Here is a 13815-nt window from a genome sequence, read left to right on the forward strand (position 1 = left end):
CCTCATCAGTCTGCAATCTATTACAAATTTACACGTTGTGCTCACGTCTTAGTAATTTTGCCTGCATCCTCATCAGTCTGCAATTTGTTCATTTGATTTCAGGGAATATATAAGATAAAGCTTGTTCAGTTTAAACCACGAATTGATATTGAAGAGACATTATTTTAATTTTGCCTGCAAAATGCAGAGTGTTGCTTCTTTGTTAGTAATATTGACTTGTAGTACAGTTGAAGATGCTAGTCACCACAACAATTTGCTTCCTGATTGCTGATTGGAGAAGCACAACAATTTGCATTCCCTTTTGTCTTGTGTTGGGAGGGATTCAGTCAGTCCGCAGAGCATATCAGGGAGCACTGCTAATATGGATCGCATCAACCAACCCAACATTCGGTAGCAAGCATGAAGCAGTAAATTCTAAGCAGCAACGGGCATGGCAGCTGCAGGGTCTACTCCTCACCTTCGCCATCTCCAGCAGCCGTGCGAACGCGGGGGGCATCAAGACCCATAATCAAACAAGCTGATCCTTCTCCTCCAACGACTCCAGCTCCAGGGGTGAAGTCCAGGCCAAGAACCACCGAGATCTCAGAACCACCATCACCACCATCGCAGCTGAGAGGAGGCAGCTTCCTGTGCCTGTGCCTGTGTTTGTGAGGAGGGTCAGCTCCAAGGACATGGTGCGCCTGCGCGGGGAGGTGGAGGCTCTGCGCAGGGAGGTGGCTCGCCTGCTAGCACGCCGGCAGCAGGGCTCTGGCTCGCCGTCGCCTTCGTCGGGAGTCGGCTGAAGTCGAGAGTCTCATCTCGGCCTGTTGGTGGGATCGAGCGGACAAAGATTGAGTCGAGGGTACAATAGTCATTTCACATAGCCTGAGTGGATAAAAGGATTTCAGAATCGATTGTATTGGCTAAAATGGTAAAGAATAAAAAATGACATAATTATTTAGTGGCAAAATTTTAAAGCCAAAATTTTGGATGGCGAATAATCGAAACCCACCTTTCTCGATGTCAAATTGTCAATTTTCTCGATTTCTTTTGCTCGCCTTGTTTCGAACGCACGCGACGCGAACAGAGCACCCCGCTCCACACCTGCCGCTGCCGGCCGGCCGCCCAGCCACCACCACCACCACAGCCACCGCCGGCCGGCGAGGATGAGCGGGGCGGCGCTGTGCGCGGCGCTGACGGAGCTGGGGTTCGACGGGGAGGACCCGCTCGACGCGGACGCGCTGGAGTGGCCGTTCCAGTACGAGGAGGCGCGCCCGCTGCTCGCATGGATCTGCTCCTGCCTCCGCCCCTCCAACGTCCTCTCCCCGTCCCACCTGGCGCAGTAAGCGAATTCGAAACCCTCCATTCCCCGCTCTTCCTTTTGCGTGTGTGCGCGTGGTGGTGGTTGCTGAGGTCGATCTCGCTGCGGCTTCGCTGGAATGCGCTCGTTTTGGTGGTGCTTGTGCGAGATGGTATCGACTTTGATGCTGGGATACAGCAGGGTTTGGTGGTTGGGAGATTCGGGAGCTGGGGGTGCCAATCTGCAATGGAATCTGCTAGTTGTTCGGGGTACTAGGTGCACTGGGGTACTAGTCGTCGGTTTGTGTCTCTGCTGAGGAACGTTCAGTTTGATTAAGCTGTGAATTTTGATTTGGATTTCGGCTTCTGGCTGGGCTAATTGTTACCTGCATTTTGCCAAAGTGTGTCCGTTTGGACTGTGGGGCAGTGGTTTCCTACTGTATTGATTCATATGATGCTTCTGAATTTACAATTTTACTTGCAGTGGTGTGCTTATTGAATAACTGTGCACTAGATAGGCCTTTGATCAATTATTCAATGTTCCGTTGTCATGTTTTAATTTGCAAACTAATTGAAGATGTAAGTTTTTAGCCTGCTGCTTATTTTGCTTGGATTAATTTGCACATGACTCCCTAGATTTTGACTGGCAGGTATGAGCAACTCGTGGAAGAGGGAAGACTGCTAGAGGTATATTTACTAGTCCATTCTGCGATGTCAAAATGTAACATTTCAACACAATTTAAGAATATGGCCATATGAATGGGCGCATCATGACATCGTAATCTGTCTGGCCCGAATGAATTAGTTGGTACTATAAATGTTAGAAATAGAAAACTCCAATAAAAGGGGTGCTACGGCAAAAGCATTGATGATCTGGTAGTATATGGCTCTTTCCTTTCTGTGTGGCAGGAAGAAAAGGAATTCTAAAAGTATAAACAGGTCTTCCTCACTGCAGCATAGAATCAGAGCTGGGTAGTATTCAAGTTCGGTACGATAACTTAAGCTGCTTTGTTTAACTGTTGTGGCAAGTGGGGTTCCAAATTACCAGAAATCTGCTACAAGATTTCCATTTTGTGGTCAAATAGCATATATAAAAAGCATACACTGGATTCTCTGGGGAAGAAAAGGAATTCTAAAAGTATAAACAGGTCTTCCTCACTGCAGCATAGAATCAGAGCTGGGTAGTATTCAAGTTCGGTACGATAACTTAAGCTGCTTCGTTTAACTGTTGTGGCAAGTGGGGTTCCAAATTACCAGAAATCTGCTACAAGATTTCCATTTTGTGGTCAAATAGCATATATAAAAAGCATACACTGGATTCTCTGGGGAAGGACTGAAAATTAGTCGTTCATGGTGGATGGTCAGCATCAGGGAACTGATCCATTTCCAACCACGATCTGAAACCCCCCAGCCAACTTCCTTCTTTTGTATTATAGATATTTATTTCTGTCAGGCCTCAAAACACTTATGGTGCCCTATATCATTTTCTCAGGGTGAGGATTTGGACTCTGCATTTGATAGTATTTCGGCCTTTTCAAGCAAGAAAGACAACCAAGAGGCTGTGTTTAGATCAGAAGAAACAATTCTTGATATCCGGTATGCTTGGAACTTCCATTTTTAGAAACTATATAGGATATTTGTATATTGAATTACTGCTACATTCACATTGATGTAGTTAGAGCCATGGGTTCAAATCCTGGTGGGAGCTGGTTCGTGAAAGTTGAGTCTAGGACAAGAGTTCATGAAACCAATTGGAACTGATTTTGACTCAATACGCACAAAACATTGTAAAAGCAAACTAAAACTGCCAGTATCTGCTTGAACTTTTGCTTTTGATTTGACGTTCCTATGTAAACCAAGTGCAGCCAAATTGCACAGTTAAAGCATTTCTTCATAGCCTCTTATAAGTGCTTTTCTTGACAGGGTCCTTTCATTTTTCTGCTTGCAGCGAAGCAAAACTAGCATATAGAGCCGAAGTTTTTGAGTTACAGAAACAGCTTGCACGGCAGCAAGCACAGTTTGATTTGCTTGCAGGGCAAGCTTCTACTCTTATTCAAGGCAGAAGGGCACGAGTGTCTGCTATGTCAGCAGTTAATGGAGAACTAATATCGTTAGATGAGATACTTTCCTCCAGAAACTTAGAGGTATAACTCAATCTGTTGCAGTTTGAAAAAGACTATTTCATGCAATTACCATACTTTGACATCTGATTGGATGTTTAGCTTACAAATGGCACAAACAATAAGGCCCTATTTTTTATTATGATTTAAGCTCAACTGTGCATTTTTTGGGTAAAGTTTGATTTGGTGTCTTTTCTAACTTTCAGATGAATGCAGTTCTTGGAAGAATTGGTGCTACTACCCAGGAACTAGCCCATTATCATTCAGGGGATGGTATGCTCTTTACCTAGAGACAATTGGGCATGTCTATTATTCTTTTTTTTTTCCATCACATAATAATACTGAAAATTCAGTAGACATCATATAAAGTCCTCTTTAATTTATTCGTAATTCATGGTATGCAGAGGATAGTATATACTTGGCATATTCGGACTTCCACCCTTATGTTGTTGGCGACTTGGCTTGTACAAAAGAGCTAAATCGGTGGTTCTCAAAGCAATTTGAGAAGGTAAACTATGTGTGACTGTCACATTGTTTTCAATTAACTTACTGGCTAGTTGGAGAAGCTATGACAAGTCAGTACCATGTAACTAGGCAGATTTGGGAACTTACGTAGCACCTTTTCTAAATTCCCAGAATAATATTTTGTACAGTTGTGTATCTCTGGCGCAATTTACCTTCTGTACTCTTTGAGTACCATATGGTAACTCTCCATACATTGGCTGCTTATTTATTTAATATTTGTTATGTTATCAGGGGCCATTTCGACTTGTTGCTGAGGAGGGGAAATCCAAATGTTCCTGGGTTAGTCTTGATGACATCACTAATTGCTTGATTAGAGGTAAAATGGTTTCTCCATTAAATTCTTTGTAATTGATTTTTCATGGAGGAATAGTTAAACTCATAAAAGAGCATGATTCTAATACTGGGATGGCATGGTTGTGATTTGTGATAAACTAATTGTAACTGTTATTTTGTCTTATGCAGGAGATTCTGAAAAATCTCATCATCACCAACGTGTGGCTGAGTTGCAACGACTTCGTTCCATGTAATTAGCTTTGGCTTGATAACTTGTATTAGCCTTACTCATCACTCATGATAATTGCTAGCAATCTTGTTGCATGATGCATTTAATCATCATATTATGATATTAAACTCACGTTTAGGTGCAAACATGCTAACTCTTTATATGGATCATTATATAAGATATGGATGGATAAGATCCATGAGATTTTAGGGTCATGTTGATGCATAACTTAACGTCCTAACTATTGGAGAATAGATTATGACGATTCACACCTCCTCATGATTCATGATCCACTGAATCATCTATCCATCATCCAATGGTCCACGTAGAAGTTTGCATCTTTGGCTCTTTGTACCCAAAAATAGGTTTGCACCCCATTCGCCCCCTCAATGATTCAACCATACCATATTGATATGGCTAGCTGATTTCAGTATTCAAATTCTTCTTTTACATTGTTATCTCTTATTTGTTATCGCTTTATTGAGTTATTTATTATGTAGATTTCGGTATCATATTCTGTTTGTTAACCACTTAGATGTCCAGAAATATCTATTTTTCAGCTTTGTAACTTTTAGCCGTTGTTGAATGTAGTCTGAGGATTACTCTGTTTTGTTAACAGATTTGCTACCAGTGAAAGACAATGGATTGAAGCACAAGTTGAGAATGCTAAACAGCAGGCAATACTCTCAATATTAAAATCACAAGTATCATCCGATGAGGCTCATATACATAGGGACATCCATTCTCTTAGGTATATCTTATGTTATGATTATTGATTAGGTATATCTTATGTTATGATTATTGATTATGGATCTATCAGCTTTTCAGCTTTGTACCACATAACTATATCCATAACTGATTATTGATTAAGGATTTATCTTATATCCATTACCTCTTATTTCTGTGTTATTTCTCTTCAGGAGAAAAGGTTCTGAGCTTGCTGGAGAACTCTCAACACTTTCTCAAAAGGTGCAAGCTTTTGTATCTGAGGTATGTGGAGACAGTCTTATCTTTAGAAATATATTTTATCCCCAGGTTATAAAATTAGTAGCTCAAGTAGTCAAGAGTCAAGTTTGGTTTTACTGAAATGAAACTACCACTCAACATTACACTCCTTCTGAGTATTTCACTTCCCAGCATACCGCATAAACAACACCAGGATGCGTAGATATATTTGTTAAATAGTTATCTCTTAATGGAGTTTAACGAGGTGTTAATCAGCAGAGAGTGGCAGATCGATTTGGTTTCATAAGATTTTTATTGCCTCTTGTAGTCTATTAATAATGCATTGTCACTTATTTTTCCTCCAAAGACAGTCATGCTATTGCTTCATGAACTACAATTCCCTTGGAGTAGGGAGCTGGAAATTTGTATGTTGGGATTAGCTTGATACTGTGATTAGTTTTTTCTGAAACGTTGTCTCACTATTTGTGAGATTCTTTCAGGTTTTAGACGATAATATGCCAATAATAATTCTTACTGAAGTGCACAAGTTGTTCTTGTTTTAGCATTTGATTTTTTGTTTCACGGCACAAGCTTACTTCTTCCATCTATTCACTTATTCTCCCCTCCAGACGATACCATGCCTATGTTCAGAACTTGCTCAACTTCAAGGCACATATATCTTGCAAGGTTTGTCCAAAGCATTTTATTTTTCATTGTTCTACAAAATTATGTTATATTGTTTTCTTAACACTCTTCTTAACACTCAAATATTTAGGGGATTATGATTTAAAAGTCATGCGCCAGGAATACTACATTAACAGGCAAAAAACGGTAAGGATGTTCTCACACTGTATACATGCTACATCTTTTATTTGTCTTATGTTTTTCTATTTTCTTATTGGTGGTATCCTATCCTCTCTAATATATAAAAAAGGATGTCCCTTAGATGCTTAATCAGGTGTCATCAAGTTGTGTAAATATTATATTCCTTATTTTGGCTTTGCCTTTCAAAGAATTGGAGGATTTCTAAGGCAATTGCACTTTGGCATCAAAGACCCAATATTCCTTCACTGTTATTTAGATTTAATTGGTAGTATGCATGAGCAAAGCCGGTTACTTCCACTTCATTGGGTTTATAGTACTTGCAGAAGGCGGTTAAATTTACTGATCCATGAAATGCCAGTGTGTTGCTACTATACACCAAAACACTGGCGTATACACACTTGTTGAAGATTGATCTTTAACCGGGATTTTTTTTCCTCATAAATAGGCTACATTTGTGATTTTAGTATTATGTATTTATCTGTCCTTTTGTTTTTCTCCTGATCTTACTGGCACTTTATTTATTTTGCAGTTCATCAATCACTTGGTTAATCAGCTTGCAAGACACCAGTTTCTGAAGATTGCTTGCCAACTTGAAAGGAAGAATATAGCTAGCGCTTACTCATTGCTTAGAGTAATAGAATCTGAGTTGCAGAGCTACCTCTTAGCAGTCAATACCCGTCTGGTAAGCAATCTCCATTGTTTGGAACCCGCTTCTTGTCCTCACTTCTTCAATGTATTCATTTTATATGCCATCCTTGTTGTCTTCAGTGATCTTTTTCTGTTAATGTAATCCTTAGGATATTCTTAATTTTCTTTGTGTTAATGTAATGCTTAGGGTCATTATAATTCATTAATTCAAGCTGCATCTGAAGTACGTGAACAAGGAGCGATTGATGATCGTGACACTTTCCTTCATGCAGTGCGAGATCTCCTATGTATTCACTCAAGTAAGTGACAACTCTACTCAGTTAGCTGTTTGAAAATTTAATTCATGTATTCTTAATGTTGCTTATCGTTTCTGTAGATGCCCAAGCAACGGTGCCAACATATATGTCAGCACATGCATTAGTTCAGCAGATATCAGCATTTCAATCTGACTTGCTTTCTCTTCAGTCTGAACTTGAGAATACCCTTCCGGCTGACCGGAAAAGATGTATCAATGAGCTGTAAGTTAACAAAGCACTGTCAAATAATTGGTTCCTTTACCTTATTTCCTGTCTAAAATATATAAAATCAACATTTCAGATGTTCGTTTTCAATGTTTGTTCCGTTGTGTACAAACCTACCCACAAATAAGCAATAAGGCTGACCTCAGATATCGAACAAACCATTTGAAACAGTTGGTATTTTTTTAGTATGCAGCCAAACTCTCAATTGTAGTTAGTCTGTTTGATTTTACCTATACATGTGAAACTGTTGCCTCATGTACTGTTCATAAACATAAATAAGATTTCAATTTGGAAACATCACATTAGTATCGATGCAACTGAGCATGCTGAATTTATAATCTTCCATATAAGCCCTTTACAAAACTTTCTTGACCAGGTTATTCAACATTCTGTTGTAACCTGTAAATTTACTCTTTAGTATGCCACTATATGTCCAGTAGGTATCAAATCCAGTCATTTCACTCTCTTCCACTCCTGCTGTCCTGCAGATGCACTCTGATTCAAACAGTTGAACAGCTTCTATTTGCGTCTTCAACAACTGCAGAACCAATATTGACACCTTGGGTACACTCTTTTGAGCCCTCAGATTGTGATGTTTCTTGGATCTCCAAAATTTCAGCACATCCATGAACCTTGAATTAAATCCGTGTTCTTATAGCCACTGATGCGAGCACTTGATGATATGGAAAATGCAAATGCTCAAGTTGAAGTTTCTGTGGAGGAAGCAACCAAGGCTCGCACCCAAAAGATAAAGGTAGTCCATTTGTTGATATGATTGTTCTATTATCTTTGCATTTATCAGAAATTTTCTGCAAGCTAGATAACACTCTAGGAAATTGGTTTCCTATTATCTTCGCATTTATCTGAAAATTTCTGCAAGGTAGATAACACTCTAGGAAATTAGTTTCCTACTATCTTTGCATTTATCTGAAAATTTCTGCAAGCTAGATAACACTCTAGGAAATTAGTTTCTCCAATACAATTTGAGCAGAACGGATGGCTTCTTGACTCGGTTGTCAGTCATCACTAGGCAAGGAACTTAACAAGAATTTTGTTTTAAAGAATCATAGTCTTGATCGCCTTTCTGTTTCCATGTTCTTCAAAAGACTTCGTAACTGCAAAATTATTTGCAGATCTTTGAAAACCGTGCCCATGAGGTGGGAAGGGAGAGGCAAATATTTGTTGATTTCTTCTGCAACCCCGAGCGCCTCAAGAATCAAGTCAGAGAGCTGACCTCACGTGTGAAAGGTCTCCAGGAATAGACTCCTTTGTGTAGGCTAGTAAGTGTATGCTATGTAATCGCTTTCCTCCTTTTATTTACTTATGACACCTCATTTTCGAAACTCTTTGACAAATGCCTTTTGTGTGCCAGGTCTCGCACAATGTATAGCGATTGCCGAGTTTGTGGTTCCTGCTTGTGGCGATATTATTTATTTAATGTAAAGCAAATATGGAACATCATAAACCATTAGGCAGTTTGGATATTTAGGTTCTAGGTCCTTAAGCCACCAAGGAAATGGCGCTGTTGTGATATGTATATCGATTATGTATGTTGTAAAATATGTCTGAAACCACGAAGCCTTTTTTTTGTATGATTGCTTCAGAGTAGGTTGTGGTGGCGGTACAGTCCAAAAAATAGATAGTTTGCATAAATGGAATCGATGTTCACTTGCAGGGGTGCAATGCTGTACGATGGATTATCGTAACCAGGTGAAGCATAGTCGGCTGAATCTGTCGACAAAAACGATGTTGGGATATTCAATCTCTTCCCAATTCATTTTCTCCGACTATCCTCGTGATTTTAACTTGATAGGCAACACCAATGCAAAGAAAGGAAGAGGTTTGGGAGTGCTCAATCTCAGAATTCAGAATGATGCACTTCTGAAGAACCTGCACAAAATTTTCAACAGGACTGATCTTCCATAGGCATCTCTCTTGTAGGATAACTGTTATGTAAACAATCGCTTCCCAGACCAATCAGCAAGGGGACCTTTCTGGTGGAGAGACATAATCAAGCTTCTTGATACGTCCAAGCCTAGCAACAATAATCATTGGAGATGGGCATACAGTGTTTGCATGGCATAATCCCCTATATGCAGTTTCCGGAGTTATATTCATATGCATGAAATAAGGTAACGTTGCATCATGCTTATGATACTCTCTTCCAATTGCCAATGTCCACTCAAGCTTATAATCAGTTCAATCAGTTCAGCCACCAGATCAAAAGTCTGAATTTCACAGAAGAGCACGAGACCTGGACATACATTTGGGGGAATAATGCCTTTTCCTCGGTCAAAGTTTACAAAAGACTGATAGGCTACCAAGAAATTCATCCTGCCTTCACTTGGTTGTGGAAGTTTTCATGCCAAATAAAGCATAGTCTTTTTCTGGTTGTTACTGAAGGACAGGATGGGTACCAGAGGGTTGCTGCACCGCAAGAATATGGTTCTCCAGTCGTATAATTGTATTATTTGCTCTGATCAGATCGAAGAAACAGTTGAACATCTATTCCTCTACTGTCCATTTGTACAGAGCTGCTGAGACATAATTAGGCTACAAGTCTCCATTCTGGATGATCCAATGGCAACCCCTGATGCATTTCAGAAGCACTATCTCGCAACCTTTCTTCATGGAGATTATTATTCTGTATGTGCTGGAGCATCTGGAATTCTGGACAGTTAGAAATGACCTCATCTTCGACCAAAAGGTTCCAACAGTTGAAGCAAAAGATGTGTTGTTCTGTAGGATTACTGGTTCTCTAGTTGATATCTTGTGCCGACTGGCACTTGTATTCAATTTATGATATTGTACATCCATGCTTGTTTCAGAGAATATCTTTTTGTGAATGACATTGAAGCTGGCAGAGGCTTCATTTCGCCATAAGTCGTACAACTTGGTGCAAATTAGTGAGACTGCAGATTTGGTCGACGAAATCTAGGCCCATGCTGGGAAGTCCAAAATCTACCATGCTGTTTAGTGGCCAGTTCTGGCACCTATCCCGTCAAAATTGAACTGATGCCTCTGCAGTAAAAAAATGTTGACTCTTGAGCCCAATGCGATGCTCCTCAGGAACAATTATTCCAAAAGAATCTCAGCTATCTGTTAGACCAGAGGCATTTCAAGTTATCACCAGTAATCACCGCAGGAGCAAACCCCATCTCTGAAATGGTGAAACCTCGACGCATCCCTAACCACAATCAACCTCTGTGTCACCTTGGATATAAACTTGGTAGCGTCGTGGCAGTCCAGGCAGACCCTAAGGTTCTTGATGATCCTGATCTCTGTCCCCGGCTCTGTGCTGAGCAGCCCAAAGGCTATGGCCAACTTCTCGCTATGCACCTTCACCATGTGCTCCTTCTCTTCCTCCTCAACATCATACAATGCCACCTCCGTCACAGGTCGGTACCCAGCTTCAATCATCTTTGTGGTTAGCTTCTCTAAGTATGAATAGATGGCCTCTGACTCTGGGTGCACACAGTCGCCAGCCATGAAGACATGCGGTTTGTCACCTATCTCGATGAGAGTACACCCCGGTGTTTTCACCAGCTTCCTGCTCTTAGCCTCCTGCCTCACCAGAGCTGCTTCAGAGTAATGCTTCTTGGATGTGTAGAGATTAGAGAGGAGCACATAGTAGCCTGTGTTCGCTGGGTCTAGTTCAAACAACTTTTGGGATGCCACTTTTGCAAGGTCGCTATCCTTATGGACCATGCAAGCACCAAGCAGTGCCCCCCACACACCAGGTCCAATTGCGCTCTTGGGGAATTTAGGGATGAGCTCAAAAGCTTCCTTCAACTTGCCAGCCCGGCCAAGGAGGTCCACCATACAAGTACAATGCTCGATACCTGGACTGATATTGTACACGTTAGTCATTACATGGAAGACTGCCCGCCCTTCCTCGACCAACCCTCCATGGCTGCACGCGTAGAGGACCGACAGGAAGGTAGAGCTTGTTGGCAGAAGGTGTGCATTCAGCATGTCCTTGTAGAGCTTTAAAGCTTCAGCACCTTGGCCATGGAGGCCATATCCAGATATCATTGCATTCCAGGAGACCACATTCTTGTTATCCATTCTGTCAAAGATGCTCCGAGCTTCAGCAATGCTTCCACACTTTGCATACATGTCAATGAGTGCTGTCATGACATAGACATTGAGCTCAAGGTTCTGCTTGGTGATGATCTCGTGAACCCACTTTCCCAGGGACAAAGCTCCAAGCTGTGCACAGGCCGAGAGAGTGCTCGAAATAGTGATGGGATTCGGCTGCACATTGAGCGCTTGCATTTGCTGGAAAAGTGCAACTGCCATCTCCGTCAAGCCGTTCTGGGCATACCCAGATATCATTGCATTCCATGATTCCATGGTCTTCTCTGGCATTGCATCAAATATGCTCCTCGCAGACTCCATATCATTTAACCTACAGTACAAAGTGGTAAGTGCTGTCGATACCAGAGCATCTGCATCAAACCTGTACTTGACAATAAATGCATGTAAGCACCGAGCAAGCAGCTCATGCCCGAATGGGCTGTACACAGGAATCACCGCCACCAATGTGCTCGAGTTTGGCCTACAACCCGAGGCTGCCAACTCTTTGAACAGCTCCGCTGATGATTCAACCATGCCATTCACCGAGTAACCTGAGATCAAAGCATTGTAGGTAACCAAATCTGGCTCTTCCATCCTGTCAAAGAGACGACGTGCACACTCCATGTCCCCATTCTTGGCGTACAGCGAAATCAGCCCAGTCACAACATGTTCATGCTCTGCCAATCCACACTTAACCCCAAATCCCTGGACACACCTCCCCACCTCTATATCTGCGACGTCTGCGGCCGCCGGTAGGACAGATGCAAGGGTGGTTGCGTCCGGCCACACCATTCCTGCCTCCACCATCCGCACGAACGCCTCCAGGGCCACCGAACCGGACAGCCCAGCCAGCAGAGTATTCCACAGGACAGTATCCGGCGACGGCACCGCGTCGAACACCTTGCGTGCGTCGTCAACTCTCGACAGCTTGAAGTAGAGCTTGGCCAAAGCTGACGCCACGAACGTGTCCGCTGCGTACCCCGCAGCCACGGCGAGCGCGTGCAGCGGGCGGGCGGCAGCGGAAGGAGACGCGGCGTCTCCACGTGAGCAAGAAGAGGAGAGCGCGGTGGCGGCGAAGGCGAAGGAGAATGAGTCCGGGGAGGGAAAGAGGAGGTGCGGGCGGAAGGACGGGAGGGAGCGGAGGAGCGCGTTGCGGAGGAAGCGGTCGGGGCGGGGGAAGGCGCTGAAGAGGCGGAGGAGGTGGCCGGGAGGGGCTCGGAGCGAGGCGTAGCGGAGGAGGAGCGCGGTGGCCGGAGCGGGGTCGAGCGCGTAGTGGCCGGAAGCGAGGGAGACGGCGAGGAGCTGGTCGAGGTGGCGGAGAGTGGAGGAGAGCGCGACGAGGCGGAGGTACGAGCGGCGTAGGGCGTCGGCGGGCGGCGGGAGCGCGAGGCGGGGAGGAGGCATGTCGCTGACTCGCGGCCGTGCGACGGCGCGGGGAAGGGCTAAAGCAGGACCGTCCGATGGGAGATGAACTGGCGAAAGGAACGCAGGGGAATGGTCTAGCGGTGGGGTGGACAATAGGAGGTCCAAATTATATCTTGATTTTTCATAATTTACCCCACGAACTACAAACCCATCTACTTGGCAACCCTCAATTATCGAAATCGTCTACACTACCCCTTGGCCTTGAAACCACCACGGTTTTCACTAAATCTAGCGTGCAAGCATTACAGTAAGCAATACAAATGATTAATCAACAAATAAATACTCCCTCCAATCATAAATATACGTCATTTTATCATCTCCAATTCTTTAATAAATGTATGTCATCGTAGAACTTATATATGCTTTTTAATATTTTTTATAACTCTCATTAAAAAGTTATTTCTCTTTTCCAATGTAGTATAAATAAAGGAAAAAATATTATTTAAGCTATTTTTTAATTCTTATACATAAGTCTAAAACGGTAATATTTATGAGAAGAGAGTATAAAGTTTGATGTCACATTAGCAATAATGGTGTGTAAAAGCCATTGCTAAGTCAGCGAAAGCCATAATGGTTTCAAGGCAAACAGTTCTAGAGTTACAAGTTGTACATAATTTTGTAATTTGAGTGTAAAATAGACGAACCTACTAAATTAGGCAAACCCTAAGCCTCATGCACTGCAAAATATATGTACATACTTGTACCGTACGCGAAAACACGTGTGCTGTACGGAAAAGATGACGAAAATACTAGGAGTTCCATTCACCGGCGACCGAGCATTGGCCTCACTCTCTGCAACGTGGTAACAAGGTAACTCTGAAACTTGGGGTTATGACATAACCAGTTTTGGTTTCATGTCAATCTGAACGCAATATAAGGCACAATTGTATATATTGTGTGCATATTAATCTCTACTCTACTTATATAGTTATTTTTATATTATCTT

General features: G+C 42.4%; 2 protein-coding genes across 2 annotated transcripts; one reads left to right on the forward strand and one right to left on the reverse strand.

Moving 5' to 3' along the window:
- The first annotated feature begins 973 nt into the window (after window positions 1-973).
- LOC133926382 (AUGMIN subunit 3-like) lies at window positions 974-8961 on the forward strand. The gene is made up of 19 exons (XM_062372312.1): window positions 974-1321; window positions 1929-1965; window positions 2771-2874; window positions 3227-3422; window positions 3605-3671; window positions 3803-3906; window positions 4155-4239; window positions 4386-4446; window positions 5045-5176; window positions 5346-5415; window positions 6000-6057; window positions 6146-6201; window positions 6725-6877; window positions 7031-7142; window positions 7220-7361; window positions 7853-7928; window positions 8023-8118; window positions 8498-8644; window positions 8737-8961. The coding sequence occupies exons 1-18, from the start codon at window positions 1146-1148 to the stop codon at window positions 8624-8626; spliced, it is 1854 nt and encodes a 617-aa protein (XP_062228296.1). The 5' UTR covers window positions 974-1145; the 3' UTR covers window positions 8627-8644; window positions 8737-8961.
- Window positions 8962-9157: 196 nt separating this feature from the next.
- On the reverse strand, window positions 9158-12985 carry LOC133926381 (pentatricopeptide repeat-containing protein At4g30700). Its single transcript, XM_062372311.1, has one exon. It carries the CDS (start codon window positions 12846-12848, stop codon window positions 10491-10493), a length of 2358 nt encoding a protein of 785 aa, XP_062228295.1. The 5' UTR covers window positions 12849-12985; the 3' UTR covers window positions 9158-10490.
- Between the last annotated feature and the right edge of the window lie 830 nt (window positions 12986-13815).

The sequence above is a fragment of the Phragmites australis genome, chromosome 8 (assembly GCF_958298935.1).
Source record: "Phragmites australis chromosome 8, lpPhrAust1.1, whole genome shotgun sequence".
NCBI classification, from domain to species: Eukaryota; Viridiplantae; Streptophyta; class Magnoliopsida; order Poales; family Poaceae; genus Phragmites; species Phragmites australis.

Bases quoted from the DNA above. Each gene is read 5' to 3' on its own strand.
- LOC133926382 (XM_062372312.1), top strand. From the start codon at position 1,146: ATGAGCGGGGCGGCGCTGTGCGCGGCGCTGACGGAGCTGGGGTTCGAC. The intron at 4,240-4,385 runs GTAAAATGGTTT...TGTCTTATGCAG, and splicing joins CACTAATTGCTTGATTAGAG to GAGATTCTGAAAAATCTCAT. The intron at 5,416-5,999 runs GTATGTGGAGAC...TCTCCCCTCCAG, and splicing joins TGCAAGCTTTTGTATCTGAG to ACGATACCATGCCTATGTTC.
- LOC133926381 (XM_062372311.1), bottom strand. From the start codon at position 12,848: ATGCCTCCTCCCCGCCTCGCGCTCCCGCCGCCCGCCGACGCCCTACGC.